Source organism: Ammospiza nelsoni, chromosome 19 (genome assembly GCF_027579445.1).
Source record: "Ammospiza nelsoni isolate bAmmNel1 chromosome 19, bAmmNel1.pri, whole genome shotgun sequence".
NCBI lineage: Eukaryota > Metazoa > Chordata > Aves > Passeriformes > Passerellidae > Ammospiza > Ammospiza nelsoni.
In genome coordinates, this window is record NC_080651.1 from 8,211,324 (window position 1) to 8,228,045 (window position 16,722).

Sequence of the window (16,722 nt, forward strand, 5' to 3'; positions counted from 1 at the left end):
ACTGAGCTCTCTTCCTAAAATTCCAATTTTGTTCTTTTACACATAGAATCATTTAAAATTACCTTAAAACTTTATCAGCCATCTCACACTCTCTGCTACCTGATGAAAGACAGAGGTCTTGCAGCTTCCTTCCAGAGGAAAAAAGAAGGATATCCCAGAATGTGTACAGAGAAATGGACACAAAATATTAATATATTTAAGTCCTCTTATATTTTCTCACAGCCATTACACATCCATAGCAGCATATTTATTTGTTGTACCAGTAAATGTTGATATAATGTGTGCCAAATATTTTTTTTTAATAATACAGGAACACAAATATATTCCTTGCTTTCCAGAGCAAATTGGGTTGAATCATCCATCCTCTGTGGATTCAGTCCCTTGCAGAATAAGGATTCTCACCAAGACTGGTGTACACTTGAGTGTAACTGCTTTTACAAAGACTGTTTAGGCAAATAAGTGAACAGAATACAAAATATTTGCTACGAGTTTCAATTCTCATAGACTGCAGATCCACCCCTCTGATTCAGAGTGGTGCAAACCCCTGCAAGGCAGTTGTCAGACTGTCTCCCTCTTTCCAGGCTGCACTCCTTTTATAACACCTCTACTCAATTGCTTTTCTGATCTGAACAGTTGGAGGTGGGAAACTGGGCAGCAGAATGTTCTTCCTTTTCCTGGGAGCTATTTTACATTCCTTAGCAGAATAAGAAGGCAGTTTTTAATTTAACAATGACACTTTGCAAGTGATTAATCTACTTCAGGGATTACACCTCCTGAAATTGTAAGCATTATTCACAGGTTCAGAAACACACAATAAGGAGTAACTCCACCAAATATATTTGCATTTATTACTGTAAGGCAGATTCTTGTTTAGGGTAAGTCACAATATGGCACAAAGTGGGGGTTTGGGTCTGATCAGAGAGGATGACAGACATCAAATACAGGACAACACACAATTTCTTGGGGTAGCATTTCATACAGCAGCCTAGTGTTAGAGAGGGATTTATTCTTGCTCTAAAGCAAACCACCCATCAGGATGCTGCAGCTCCTGTACACCTGCAGCTGCTGACTTAGTGCTCAGACTGTCTGAAATGGCTCATCCCTGCTACAGAGTGACACACATGGAACCAGCAGGGCCAGCCCATCAGTCAGTCTGGGCAGAAACTTCCTTTTATTACCCCATCCTTGGTCCCAGCCTTGCTTTCTGTCTTTCTTGGTGCTCTCCTGGCTACTTTTTCTAAGAGAGCAGACTCCCTGAGTCCAGGCAAGAATGTTTCTCTAATGATCCAGGCTACATCAATCACCCCCCTAACACATTCCTATTCCCTGGGATGAATTTTTTATTAAGACTCTGGACTGTCAGGACAGCTGGATTCTCTAATTTCTTCTGCCACTGGTTTCTGCAAGACAGTGGGAAAATCAGATACTCCTCTGTGCCTCAGTTTCTCATTCTCTGATGGGGCTACTGACTCCCCACCTACTGTTGTAATTGTGAAGATTATAACATTCACCAGCCAACCTGAACACTACTGAAAGCCAGGAAAAAGAAAGGTATGTGGATATCTGCACAATCCAGGCAGCTCCACCAAGCAGACCATGCTCTGTGGGAACCACTGCCTTTAAACCTGGACATGCTGGGAAAAGCACCAGAAGGCATGAGGAACACAGCTATTAAACTTGGTTTGAATGCACCTGACGCGAGCTTGGCAGCCTCAGCTTAGCTGCTGGTGGTCTCAAATCAAGTGAAACAAGCAGAGTCTTCAGCACAGCAGTGCCCAAGTTAATGGAGAGAGCAGCAGGCAGCAAGTGTCTCCTCCCCACCCCATGCAGCCCAGGATGAAAGGCAGCCCAGGCCTCCTGCTGCCCCTGGACAAAAGAACCCCCCCAGCTGGGTAACTGGGTGCCTGCAGGGGCTCAGGGTGGATGCTTTGAGGTTCACTAACAGGGCCTGCAAACAGACAGAGCTGCAGGAGCACAGAGCTCTGAGATGTGGCCAAGGCAGCCTGAATCACTGATGCACTTTGCTGTGCACAGGGTCCATTTTAATCCATGCAACAGCATCCACATTTTATGCTCTCCATAAAGCACGGAGTAAAGATGCCAACAGGCACAATCAACCTTTCTACACAGGTAATGCAAAGCCCAGCACTTTGCTTCTCCCCAGCAGCAGAGAGAGAGGCAGATGCTCCCCAGGAAACAGCCCAGTTTGGAATTGTACATTTCTCTGTCCGTCCCTTCATTCCTGTTTGGAGCAACCAATCCCCAACCACAGTTACCTGTCCCACCAGGCTGCTGGCAGGAAGAGATAGGGTTTATGCAGCACTTTGAAACACTACACAATTATTAAGCTTTAATTACTGTAATTTAGCCAGTTGCATTACTCCTCCAAGTTCAGAGAGCAGTTAGGAGTCTGTATTTATCCTGGCTTCAACACACAGCAGTGCTTTATGCCAATGCAGAGCTCCCTCCAGGGAATGCTAATGCCCCCCCACCAGAGGCCAGCAATGCTCAGAAATCCACATAACTTCAGTACATCTTTCATCCCCTGATAGTTTCCTTCCCATCCCCACTTCTTCAGCTGAAGACTTTGGGGACCAAAGCAATGATCCAGCCTGGCAGGTACACTGCCAGACAGATCCCACAGGGATGAGGAGGTTCAACACTTACAGATCAAAGCCTATAGAAGCAACAGACAAATTTAAGCCGTGAAGCAAAGGGGCAGCAGAGCAGGAGTCAGCAGCTAAAATCCTGTGTGGATCTTCCTATTGGTCCTGGGGTTAAAACTGCAGTTTAAAACAGTTTCTTTACCCTGTCACTGCCAAAACCAAGCTATTCCCCAGCTAAAATCATCACTCTCTGTTTCATGTCCTGCCATAACCTCCTTCCCCCAAAACCTCAAAGCTCTTCATGCCCCATCACATCAGGCAGGATGCAGACTGGGGAGGGAGACAGGGAAAGCCATTTTGAAATTAAATGTTAAGGGAGAGGAACTTACTTTGCGACATTTGCCTTGCTGGGGGATCCAGAGATCAGCCTGCTTGAAGAGCATCTGGGCTAAATTCCTGCACCACCTCCCCAGCAACTTGCACTGCTGCTGCTCTCCAGAAATGAGAGAGCAAAGAGGGAGAGGGAGCAAGATTGTGCAGAGCCCAGCGCCGCAGAGAATGAGGCAGAAGCAGCAGAGTGAAGCACCAGTGTGCTGATTAACTCAGCCTGCTTCAGTCACGCTGCAGAGCCAAAGGAGGCGGCCGATGGGGGTGGGGAGCAGGGAGCAGGAGGGATGGAAGCAGGGGGAGAAAAAAGCAGAGAGGGAAGAAAGTTTGCCCAGGATAGCACCAGATGTCAGAGAGAATGGTTCATTCATCAGATGGAGCCGACACAGCGAGGATCCCTGGGCTCGCTGCCTGCAGAGCTGCATATGCACGCACAGGAAGGAATGATGCTGACAGACAGGGGTCTGGGCAAAAGCAGATGGCAAATTAGGTAGGACAAAGTGCTATAAAATATACTACAGGAAGGAACACCTGAGTAGGCATGGAAAACACTAAATTGAGACCAAGATGACTCCACAGCTTTGGATTCAAGCTCAATACAAAAATACAAGTATTTGCTATTTAAACAAGTTGAGATGGTTACAGGTCCTGTCTGAAGTATTCTCTTGCTGATAAAGAATGCTAGAAAAGCCCCTCTCAGCATCCCATATTCATCCTGAGCCACACAATCTGCACTAAAAGGTGCACATAAATTCACCACAGCCATGCCTGGGGCTCCATGTTTACCTGGGCATGGCACACAAGAGGCAAAGGATAAGTTAGACAGGGAAGGTCTGGGTGGAAAAACAACAAGGGGATAGAAAGGTGAAGAAGGAATGAGCCCTCTCTCTCATTCCCATCTTTTGCAGGAATGTTTCCTTCCCACTGTTGGAGGGATACACCTTTCTAATTGAGTTTTTATTTAGCTCCCACTTCAGCGCTGTCCTAATTCTGTCTGGGGCTTCCTAGTTCTGCAGAGCAATCACTAAAACAATTGCTTTCATTTCACACAGAAAGGGGTAAAGAAGTGGCCCAGCCAAGCACCACCCCAGCAGCTTGCCAAGGATTGCACTGGCTGGTACCAAACAGGACAGGCACTGCCAGGGCTTCCAGTCTCAGCACACTGTGCAGCTGTGAAAACCACGTACAGGTGTCTGGACTCACCTACCCTGCCTGGACAAGCCTTTCCTTTCCTTTCCTTTCCTTTCCTTTCCTTTCCTTTCCTTTCCTTTCCTTTCCTTTCCTTTCCTTTCCTTTCCTTTCCTTTCCTTTCCTTTCCTTTCCTTTCCTTTCCTTTCCTTTCCTTTTGTTCAAATGCCTCATTAGGCACAGCCCATATTATGGGTTTTAAGCCAGAAGGGCAGAGATTAAATGGCCTCAATATTCACAATAAACCCAGCACAAGGTCTGGTTACCACTGGTGTGTTGGCACTGAGTTACACATGGCTGTGTGATCTCACTAAGCTCCCAGAGCCAAAGCTGAAGGGAAGCAGACACTTTGTAATTATTTAATGAAACTTCAGGAGAAAGCATAAGAGAGAGAGGCAAAACATCCTTTATCCTTCTGTAAAGCATTTTGTTTCCTAGACAACAATTTTATACTGAAAAAAACAAGAAAATGTCCTAATGGCACAATTTTTCTTTCCTGCCTGATAAGGAACTACTCATCTACTCCTTTCAACACAAAGAAAAAAGGAGAGAAAAAAGAAAAATATCAGCAACAAGACTGGGCAAGAGTAGATAAACCCTCACACAATAAATATGCTTGTAAGACCCCTTCTTTATTATAGTGCTTGCTGATCTGTTTCCCATGGCTTTGTTCCTTTTGAAGACTTGAATGAAAGTGAATAAAACAACCTGCTTGTGCAATACCAGGAACAATCCTTGTCCCAACCTCAAAACTCCAGCTTTGCTCATGGACACAAATGGCATTGGATAAAATTGCTGCTTCTTGTTTATCCCACTGCTAAGAGACCTTGCTCTGAAGTGTTTATGTAGGGCAGTAATTTGTACTATCTAGCTTCCTTCTGATATCAGCTGGTATCAGAAAGTGCATTTGGATATGCATTTGTGCATCAAATAATATAATGAAAGAGCAGAAGACAAAAACTTGGGATCTGAAGGTAAAACTGGGACTTGGAATAGAGGGCTGAGTATAAATGCAGGGGCTGACCTATGCAAAATCTGCAGCATAAATGAGAGACACCTGTGGAAAAAGGATCAGTTTGTGAAAAAGCCCTTGGAAGAAGAGCTGAGCTTTTAGAGAACAGCAGGGAACAAACACAGAGACACAGTCACTGGCAGGATGAGAAATGGCAAAGGACTTGGGCTACTTTTCAGTCCAAAGGTGGGGCTGTAGCTGTTGTTAGGCAGCCTGGAACAAGGAACAACAGTGCTGGAGCAAGGGAGAGCACAGCCCAGGCTCCCTGAAGACAATTCCAGGCTCTGGGCTGGAGCACAGTGCTGTATCCAGGCTGCAGCAATTACATGGGACAATGCAGCTCAGTTGTTATGGGTAACTGTGCAATGAATGATGTCAATCATTTTTATTAGTTGTGTGGCTGCAAATCCAGCCTGTGGCTAATGCAACCCAAACTCAGGAGCCTGCCACTGTCCTGTGGCAATCAGTGCTGCTCTCTCAGTATGTGCTGAGTGCTCTTGGAGCAGAGATTCTGGCACCTTTCACAAGGTTAAATTCACTTCAGAAACACACAGAAAATTAAAAAGTCAGAGGAGGAGGAGAAAGAACAAGAATATCAGCACATTTAATTTAAGAATACTCTCTGCCTTTCTCTGTGGTGTCTGGCTTCTGGCAAAAACTGGAAGGCAGCCTGCATTACACCTGACAACTCTGATCCTCAGCCATTCCTGACGAGGGAACTCATCAGCCAGCTGGAGCCAGAGGACTCAGTGTCTGATCTGAGTGGCAGCTGTGTGTGCTGCAGCAGGGCTCTGAGCACATCTCCTGCTCCAGGAGTGCTAACTCTCCATCACACACACACATATTGCTGGGATTGCTCTCAGCCAGATTTGGGAGTGATGTTTTCACGTGGCTTCACTTTATTTTTAGCATTTTAAAATAAACCTAGTACATCAAACTTACTGCTGAGGTTACAAAGCAGGTTAATTTGTTCCCTTATCATTGTGTATGTGTCCAAGTTCTTCACTTTGGGAAGGAAGAGAGATTCCACCTTAGATGGGGTGGAACAAGGATCTGCTATATTAAAAAAAAAGGGAAAAAAAGAGCAAACTCCTTAGCACCAAATAATAATTACAGAATGGTTTGGGTTGAAAGGAACCTTAAGGATCATCTAATTCCAAACTCCCTGCTTAAGGTTGCTAACAAGTATAAAATCATGGTCTTTCCTCAGAATCCAAACAAAATAAGTTGTAAATTGCAGCTTTATGTATCTGTGGGAGTGTTTTTAATTCCTATTTAAAAGACTGTGGTGATCTCTTGCCTTCAGTTTTAATACCCATTCAGAAAGGAGGGAGAAAAAGTTTCAAGCAGTCAGGAGAGGAGGTTAGGACTTGAGAACACCATGATTCCCCCTGTAACCTCCTTGCCAGGACATTTTCCTAATAGGCTCTTAAAGGTTGCTGCCTGTCCAGCAATTTGATATGATCTTCCTGCACTGTAGAGTGGAGAATGTCACATGAGAAAGGTGAGCCAAATATAGTGACCTGCAGTGAAAGTGTCCCCACTGTGCCCTGCTCTCTTTGGTGCCCTCAGATCCTACACAGAACACACCCATCCACACAGTGGTAATTGCATCTTCTCTCAAAATCATCAATACCAGATTAGCCCATGATGTCACTAACAAGAGAACAAGGAGATAATTGTCCTCATTGGAATGTTAACTCCATGGTAATAAAGCAATTTGATATAAAACAACATAGGTCAAACACATCCTCTGAGCACTCCAAGAACCAAGAGGTTGGGGCAGGAGTGAGCCCAGCACAGCTCAGAGCAGAAACCCAGCAAAGGAGCAGCTGAGCAGACAAGTGCCACAGCTGTGAAAAACTGCCCTTTCAAAGTCACTTACACTGCTGTAGTATCTTTTGGTCTAGTGAGTCCCTAGCAGGTATTTGCACTCATGAACAAAACCATTTCTCACTGCTGCAAACAAAACAGCAAGGAAGAGATACCCGGAGAAAAGAGACAGCCAACAGACAAAAGATCATGGTGTGGTGGGGAAAGGGACACCAGAGAGAAAAGCCAAGACTGCTCTCTCACCAGAGCTGGCTGAGACCCCAAGTTACCATCAGCAAAACTGGACTCAGATGATTTCATTGCCCTGATTTATTTAAAAAATCTTTCAGTGAATTCAGCCTTCAAGTGAAGCAGAGTTGAGTGTCCATGGGAATGGAGCCCCAGCTCAGAGCTCAAAAGGGACACTGCAGGTGTGACAGAGGACACCCCCCGTGCTGTCCCACTGGGGTGCCTCAGTCCCACCCCACAAAGGATTTCCCTGCTGACACAGGGGTGTGAAGGTGACAGAACTCTCAACTTCCATACTAACCATGGATCACACCTCTACATGATAATACCACCAAGTGAATCTTGACCCAAAACAACAAAGACATTTAAAAGGACTCAACACTTAAGTTGGGTGTAACTGTTATCAGCAAACCTACCTGACGCTTCTCCTTGAGGTCCATGGCTGTGCAGTTCTGTAAGCATGTCCAGCAAAAGGGGACTGCTCCTCAGGGGAGAATGTCTCCTGGTACAGAAGAGCCTGGCTACATTTACCACATCACCATCTGTAGAAACAGAAGGGGAAGCAATCAAGTCTCTCACATTGCTTCCTTTAGGATAAGAAAGTGATGAAATTAAAAAAATTCAAATTACAGGATTGGTCTTTAAAAAGAAGGAGAACTAGGGAGATTAAAGTCCTTCTAATACTGCATCAACCCACCTCATAACTCAGAAGTTAAGTTAGCTTAACTCTCCCCAAAATCTGACATCCACAGATGAATTAAGTTCCCTGCAGTGCAGAGTAAGAGTATGACTGTAGTCCTGACAGGCTTTTGGGCAACCCTCCAAAAAAAAGGCTGACAAAGCTTGGATTCCACCAGGTGTTGGAGCAAGCTGTCACGCATGGCTATTTGTCTTGTTACTCTTATCTACCAGGAGCTTTGTCCAGCTAATCTCTAATGGAGCCAGCAATAATGACTCCTCCATTTGCTGAACATCACATCCAACCTTTCACAAGGCTGTGCTGCTGGGCTGAGCACAGATCTGATCACCAGTAAGTAGGCCAGAATTCCTAAAAACACTGCCAATGACCACAGATCTAGGCCTTTTTTCAGCAGAAGTGGGACTCTAACAGAATGGAGGCAGGAAGCAGCTCTGGAATTCACACCCTTCTTCTAGCTCACCCTCCTCTACTTCCCAAACAAATTTGTTCTCCTTCCACAAAATGTCTTTTCTGGTGTACCTTGCTCCAGAGAACTCTCTTACATATAAAAACAACATGATACTATAAGATTATGCTATGATTGTCTTGGGAAAGTCTTTCTGTTGGTTAATAATTCCTGGTTCTATTTTTTAATCTCACACAGAAGCTCAGGGCTTGGACATATCCTTCTCTTAAATCCAAATAAATAAGGAAGCAGCTAGATATGCAAATCAACCCAAACCACCCACACACCTCCTAGATATCACAGGACTGGCCTTTGCCAGCTGAGATTTACTACCCTGGTTTATACAACACCACCTTCTTCAGAGAAGGATCCTGGAGATCCCATCCTTGTGGCAGTCACCTACAGCTCAGCTCTGACAATGCTGCATAACCTCAAGGAAAAAAAGGCATCCAAAAGCTTACTCAGAGAGCCACTCTGCAGTTAGGTATCAGTATTTCTGCACCTGCATTCTGGGGCACAAGGAGCAGGCATTCAATATGCAGAGTGCTGGTTATCAAAGACCTGCCTGCAGAACCACAACCAGCACCTCCAAGTGCCATTTTCTGGCTGCCAGGCTGCCCAGCATGAGCCACCAGTCTGGACTCTGCCCTACTTTTCTGTTCTGTGACCCTTCAAATGTGCACACAATGAGGGAATAAAGTTATTTTCAGTCTCTTCATATCCCTGCCAGGCCAATTAGCAACTGCAAAGAGAAGATCAGACAAAGTTACTGGAGTGAAGTTGACAGAGAGCTCCCAGCAAAGGGACAGGAGTGGGAAAGAGGAAAAAGTATTTTTCTGTGTTTGCACACAGCAGTTTAGAGCCTTAGTATCTTGCCTTTAATTTGAGAGTGACTTCTGTAGAAGGGAAGGCAAGACAAGATGATTTTAAGGAGAAAACAGTCACTAACAATAAAAGGACTAAGATAAATCCATGATCCTTCATTTTAATCCCCTCCAAGATAAGATTTATTAGTTGCTCTACTGAAAGACTTATGCACCATGCTCTCACTCGTTCAAACACAACTAAGAGCCTCAATTTCTCTCTGGATCTGGATTTCAAAAGCATCCAGCAGGGGTGGGTGGCTATGGCCAGAGGGCAGGAGGCTGAGCTGGGCAGGATTTCTGCACTGCCCTCAGTGACATTCTGCTTCTGGCAGCAAACTGAAATGTGATCCTGAATGCAAAACACGCCATTCCCTAAAGTTCACAGCACATCATCGGCATGCTCAGGAACACCACCCTGGAGTCCTTCAGTGCTAGGAAGCAGGAAACACACCAAGGGTGTTAAAAATACAAAGGATTGGTTGGAAAGAGTGAATATATCCTGTTTAGAGAAATTCAAAAGCTGTAATGGACAATATAACAAGAGCTTGTGAAAATAATCAGTGGTGCACAAAGCACTGCTTCATCATTATACATATTCAGGGCTTCTACAAAAATTGAACACACTGACCAGCCCAGAAGCAGTTTAGTTTTTCTCACATCCCTAATTTAAGGTACCAGCAGGGGTAGACTGTAGACATTTCACACAGAGAAAGCAAGAAAGCAAATCTTTCCTGGGCCAGTCAGGATACACAGAACATGGAGAATGTTTAATTTTCCTACTTTTAAAAAGGATTTTCATTTAGAACCAAAATTCCAAACACAGCTAACTTCAGATAGGTTGGATATCTTAGTACTGGGGTAACTGAAGCCATTAGCAAAGACAAGCTAGGATGAGAAATCAACCTTCCTCAATTTCTGCACCTGGACTGGCACTGGAGCCGTTGAAGATGTGGTTTGCACACTTTCTTTTAAATGCAGAATCTATCAAAATAAAACTGCAAGAATTTTGTCATTCCAACTAAACACCCCACATGCATTACAAAGGTCTTGCAAACCCTTGGGAAATAGCTTCACACAGTGAGGCTGCAGCAACTTAATAAATTCTGGAGGCAGCCCTCAAATCTGCAGAGCTGTGCATCCATTCACTCTGCAAAGTCCTTGTGTGCTCCCCTCCCAGACTCCTGCAATTCCCACCTCCATCCCCACCCTGCTGCAGGGACTCTCCACACTCTGGACCTGTCCTAGTTTTGTGCACTGCTATTCCACACTATAATACCTGCTTCCTTCTGTCCTCCCTGCTCTTATCTCTCCTCTGTCTGCCCGGGCAATTAGTCACGTCGACATGTTACAGTCTGCAGGCCAGAAATGAAGTGGGACTGCTTTGCTGGGACATGTTGGAGGCTGTCAAATATTCAGCTGCAGACAATCAGAGATGCCTGAAGCTGCGGCTGCTCTAATCAGACACCACAAGCTCCCAGTGCAGGCAGTTTACCCCTTCCACTTTCCCAGCACACTCTCCTCAGGATTTTCAAGCCTAGAGCAGTTTGTGAAACTTGGGAATGGCTGGATGTGGTGTTCAAGTGCCATCATGTTGCATTCAGCCTGAAAATGATTTCCAAATCATTGGGCAAGAGTGAAACCCAGGATGGGGTTTACCAAATAATCCAATGTTTAACAGCAAGCCAACAGTCTGCAAGTCCTGTATGGCAAACCCAGGCAATGGTTATCCCACAGCTGTGGGGAGAGGTCTGCAACCCACCTCAGAATATCTCTATTTTACATGATTGAGTGAGTCCTGTGCCTGGGTTGCCATGTGTGTCTGATATCCTTTTTAAATTGGAAAATAAATCCACATTCCCCTCAACTTGTTTCAGTTTGGAAATGCCCTGAGCAAAGAGCAAGTCTTGTAGCTCAATCTGAGTATCAACAAGTGTTTGAAACATCCCTCTGGACAGCAGAACTTTGCAAGGGCCCATTCACCCTTATCTTTACCAGATCATCTCTTGAATAACAACGCCTTATGCAGCCAGTGTATTTATATAGGTAAAAATACTATGGCTCAGATTTTCCAAGGATTTCAAATCACTTAACCATCAGTAGGAGACAGCAGTGTTGAATTTTAATAAAAAACTATACAGCATGATGTATTACTACCAAACTTATAAAATATCTAGCAAAAAGAAAGATCAGGCAATTATAGAACCAATAGACAGTTGAAAAGAAAAATATGTTTCAGAAGCTGCTGTCTTTAGGGAGAAAAATAAATCAACCTAATGATACTATTTTCCCTAAAGTGTTCAATCACTGATGCTTTCATGTTATTTACTGAAAATTCCCAACACAGATTAGTCTATGAAAAATGATGGGGAGTGTGAACATTTCTTGCTGCCAAAAGTGAATTCCTCAAGAACAGAAGCCTGATCTGTCAACCAAGAATAGAAACACGGGGGAACAGATAATAACCAAAAAAAGCAGCTGCCTTGGAGAAAATGGCTTTGATTTGAGCTGATTGTTTTGATATCAGCAGAACCACACGGCCTTCCTACTCATGAGGAGCTGATGTCTGCCTGATCATTTGCAACATGGACACATTTGCTGATATATGGCCTTCCAAAGGTGCATCAAGTGATTCTCTAAATTGCTTTGAGACCCACTGAGAGCATGGAATAATTACAGCAAGGGAGCTGGCAGACACACTTCTTGGCTTCGGTATCTGCCTGTGAAAAAAGACTTGTCAGAATTTGGGCCAGCTAAACATTCTCTGCCTCAATACCCCAGACTGCAGATAGGAATAAGCATATCTGCTTCAGAGGAAGACTGTGAAGTAAATTTATTAGTATCTGTAAAGTGAGATGCTCTGAAATAGTGTTGTATATGTGCTAAGTATTATCAACCCAGCAGCAGTCACATATCTCATTTGAGCCTGGCTGTGAAGAATCAGGAGCTGATTTCACACAGTCTCTGCTTCCCTTCCTAAATGACAGGAATCAGAGAGAGGTCTATTCTGCACTGAATCACAAACAGGATTAAATTTGAAATGAACTTTGAGTGTCATCCATTGACAACTGTGCCTCTCAGAGGTGAAATTACTTTTTTGTTTAACCTTACTTGCTGAGGATTTTCTAATAAAAAATATCTGACTCCTTCCTAATTTCTGCAGCACATTCAGAACTTGCACGTTGGACTGTTTCAAAAGAGGGTCATTGCTCAAAATGAAACCTGAGCCACAAAGAGGGAGAAGGGGAGCAGGGAATTGCTTTGGCAGAATATATATTTTGTAAGATATAGGAGCTTTGGTTTACTTGCAGATTCAGACTGATAAAAAAAAAGATGTTCCACAAGTGAAAGAACACTTTTGTTTTAAGTTCATTTTGTGAGCCGAGAAGCAATTATCAAAAGGAAAATGATCAAAAAATTATATAATTAGTTTAGTCTACCTTACTGTTTCCACAGAGGGGCTGATACTACTACAAATTAGGGTATTGTAAATCTGAGAAGTATTTGCTGTGTTCCTTTTCCTTACTTGGTTAAAAAGAAAAAAGTGTGTTTGGGAACTAAAGGATTCCTTTACTTTTTCTGCTTCAGGTAGTGCCTGCCACAGAAAGTCACAGCATGTAGAGAGTCTGGATCAAAGTGAAAAATGCAATAAAAGGCACAATTCTGAAAGGTGGAAGGGCCCCTACAGCTTCTGCAGAGACAAGATGTTGTGGCACAATGTCTTGAAAAGAAATTTTTACAGCAAATCTATGGAAGAATTCACTGCAAAAGTGACAGCTGTCATTCATCATCATGATATTGTAACCAGGATTGTATAACTGCCTCTATTGAAAATTAAATAATACTGAAATGTTAGAAAACCACAGAAAGAAGATGGCACAAAGTAAAATTTAAAAAGCTTGTGCTGCATTTATAGGACCTTTTAGCAAATCAATTTTTGCTGATATACACTGACTCAGAGACAAAAGTGCAGCTTTTCCTCTTAATTCTAGATTCTAAATAAAGGTGTTGTATTCACAGTTTATAGTAAATATGGGTAAAAAAGCATTCTTACACCAGTTTGGAGATGTTTGATAAACCCTGTGCCAGTGGGAAGGTGTTCTCTGGAGATTCCCAGAGCAGACTCAGCACCTGAAGGCCAATCAGACCAAGCTCAAACACCCATTCCAAGCACAGCACAGCCCTTACCTAGGAGAGGCACTTCACAGATTGTGTGTTTTGCTGTTCTCACAAGCCCCATCAAAGTTTCATGATGAACACATGTAGGATGAGCTGTGTCTAGACACAGGGCAGTGAGCTGCCTCACTCTACTGTGAAAGGAAAACAGGAGCTCTCTGCAGCTCCTGAAGAATCTCCCCCCAAGTCTTTACTCAAGAGCACTCCAGAGATGCACAGTGCACTATTTAGTGCTCAAACACACACATTATCACAGATGTGAACCCAACCAGCCCACAGCAAACCCTGCTCCCACAGGTCTAACGTGGGACAATGCTGACCAAGCAGGTCACTCTCTTTGGTCAACACAATCCCTTTGGCCAATGTCAACCCTTCTGGCCAACCCAACCCTTCTGGCCAACCCAACCCAACCCTTCTGGCCAACTCAACCCAACCCCTTTGGCCAACCCAACCCAACCCCTTTGGCCAACCCAACCCTTTTGGCCAACCCAACCCCTTTGGCCAACCCAACCCAACCCTTTTGGCCAACCCAACCCAACCCTTCTGGCCAACTCAACCCAACCCTTCTGGCCAACCCAACCCAACCCTTCTGGCCAACTCAACCCGACCCTTTTGGCCAATCCCCCCTGGCCTCTGGCTCTGCTCCTGGCCAGTCCCAGCCAGCCACAGGTGGATATAAACCCTCCCAACCCACATCTTCTCAGAGCTGTGTCTGGGGCAGGTTGGTCTGAGTGTTTGCAGTGGCCTCCAGCACCTAATTTGGGTAGGGGTCTGACAGATCAAGACATAAACAGAGATGCAATGTGAAGATTAGAGGACAAAGGATTGTTTTCTTGCTTGTTTTCTTGCTTCCACCTGCAGCACCAACATTGATTTGTTTGGTAACCGAGGCCAGAAGCACTAATATCTTAATCCTCTCAGCAGATAAAAAAAATGTTGGCAAGGTGTTTGCTCAAAAGGTCATGGTTAAAAAGAATATTATGTAAATTTCTTTTCAATAAGCTTGACTAAAATATAGGAAATATAAAACCCTTCTCTAAAGAATAAAACATATCTTGCACAAAACCAGCACCATGTAGCTATTTCTACAGATGCCTATATTAGGCAGGCTTCTTGGAGAATAAATTTAGTTTGCTTGCTAGGGTATTCAAATTTTACTACATCTGAGCAAGCCCTGTAGATTAATGCAGTACAGCAGCTGTTGAGTAACAGTTTGTTTACATAGAAACCTGCATTTCTAAGTAATTTAAAGTGTTTCACAGAGCTCATGTGCTACTATTCCATTGTGTCCCATTGTGTGTGAGCTGCCTGTTCAACTAGGAAGTTTATTCTACCATGGCTGGGGGAAAGAATAGGATTTTAAGGAAGCAGTCCTTAGTAGCTTCCTTTCCTGAGAAAACATGAAAGTATCTATGCCTTGCTAGCTGCCTCAGGAAGATGGATGGGTGCTTATGGTCTCTGCTATTATCTTGGTAACTTTTAACACTGGTAAGCCTAACTTAAGGAAACTCTTCCGTGGTACAAGATTTCCTGTGAAAACTCAGTGTTAAATGTGTACTAAAACACTCTTCACTACTCTTTGAGTTTTCTCTTTCTCTCTATCTTCTGGGTAGACAGTATCATCTAAGACAAACTTCTCATGCTTTATGTAATGGTATTTTTAAAGGGGATTTGTTAGGCTTTTCCTTACCAATAACAGCCTCTGTTATTCTGACAGTGAAAAGCTCCCAACCAGACAAATAGCAAGAACTGTGTGGATCACAGCTTTTGAGAATTGAAACAGGTGGACGTCTGAGACAAAACAAAGTGTGCCATGAACTTCTGCTGATCAGAACACTGTGCTGAAGTAGGCACGGGAGTGAAGCAATATGAAAGAACCGGCTGAGGGAATGCTGCTATCCCGGCTGGAAGGAGTCTGGAAAAGCTCCTAAAGGCCAGAATTTGGGACCAGACACTAAACCTTCATGCGGAGTATGAAACTGCAGCTACCCCAAGCGCACCCACGGCTGATGGGCACCCCCTGGCCTGGCTCCGAGCCCGGTGCCCCGAGGGATGCTCTGAGCCCGGTGTCCCGAGGGATGCTCTGAGCCCGGTGTACCGGGGGATGCTCTGAGCCCGGTGTACCGGGGGATGCTCCGAGCCTGGTGTCCCGGGGGGATGCTCCGAACCTGGTGTACCGGGGGATGCTCCCAGCCCGGTATCCCCGGGGGATGTTTCGAGCCCGGTGTACCGGGGGGATGCTCCGAGCCCGGTATCCCCGGGGGATGCTCCGAGCCCGGTGTCCCGGGGGATGCTCCGAGCCCGGTGCCCCGGGGGATGCTCCGAGCCCGGTGTCCCGGGGGATGCTCCGAGCCCGGTGTCCCGGGGGGATGCTCCCAGCCCGATGCCCCGGTGCTCTGTGGCGCTGCCAGCCGGAGCCTGCCCCGCAGCTGCGGGAGAGGAGCCGCCGGAGCGCAGAGCTGCCATCATGTGTTTAGACTGCCTTTTGTGTGTCCTTTTCTAATTTCCTCTTCCTCCTAAGCCGCTGGGTAACGCTCCGGCGAACTGCGGGCAGTGGGGCCGCAGGGCTGCGGGACCGCCGCGGGCTCTGCCTCGGGCCTCCCCCCTCGTGGCGGGCAGCCCCCAGCCGAGGAGGGGACCCCCGGCCGCGCTCCCCAGAGGGCCACAGCCCGGCCCTGCCCCGCCGCCCGGCCCGTACTCACCCGCCGCGCCGGGCGCTGCCGGCGGGGCCGCTCGCCCGCCGCGCCGCCGGGGCCGGGGCCGCCATCTCGGTCACGGGCAGGCGGGACGCCCCGGCGCCGGGGGCCCGCGGGGGCGCTTCGGGGCCGCCGCAAGAAGCCGCCGTCTGGTTGGTGCGAGCCCGCGCGGCCGCCCGCACGCCGCGCGCTGATTGGCTGCGCCGGGTGGCGCGCGAAGCCAGGCGCCCGCCCTGGCGGCAGGTCAGGGCCAGCCGTGAGGGGAGGCTGAGGGGAAAGGGCGGCAGCGCTGAGGGGGCGGCGGGCGGAGCGGAGAGCCAGGGCGAGGGTCACCCCGAGGCTTCTGGGGGGACGTCGTGGGGAGGGCAGTGAGGAGCAGTGAAGTGACTTTGGGGCGAAGGAAACGCGGAAGGGCATGGAGAGGGCCCGAGAGCGGTCCGTGGCCCGAGGCTCCGTGCCCTCGTCAATGACGGGCCGTGGTGGGTGCCCCAGGGAGGGGGTAATAAGAAGGTGAGTCCCTTTTAAGGGACTGTGCCGCTGCAGGAGGAGGTGACACCTGCAAGAGGAGGGAGACACCTGCAGATCTCC

General features: G+C 46.3%; 1 protein-coding gene across 1 annotated transcript in view; it reads right to left on the reverse strand.

The window, feature by feature from the left end:
- The window catches only part of TMEM94 (transmembrane protein 94), a 51,709-nt gene extending 35,493 nt beyond the window's left edge, over positions 1–16,216 (reverse strand). Inside the window, exons 1-2 of the mRNA XM_059485536.1 lie at positions 16,141–16,216; positions 7,671–7,796 (exon numbers count right to left, since the gene is read on the reverse strand). Of these exons, the coding sequence (XP_059341519.1) occupies positions 7,671–7,694 (24 nt within the window). The 5' untranslated portion in view covers positions 7,695–7,796; positions 16,141–16,216. The remainder of the gene's footprint in view (positions 1–7,670; positions 7,797–16,140) is intronic.
- Between the last annotated feature and the right edge of the window lie 506 nt (positions 16,217–16,722).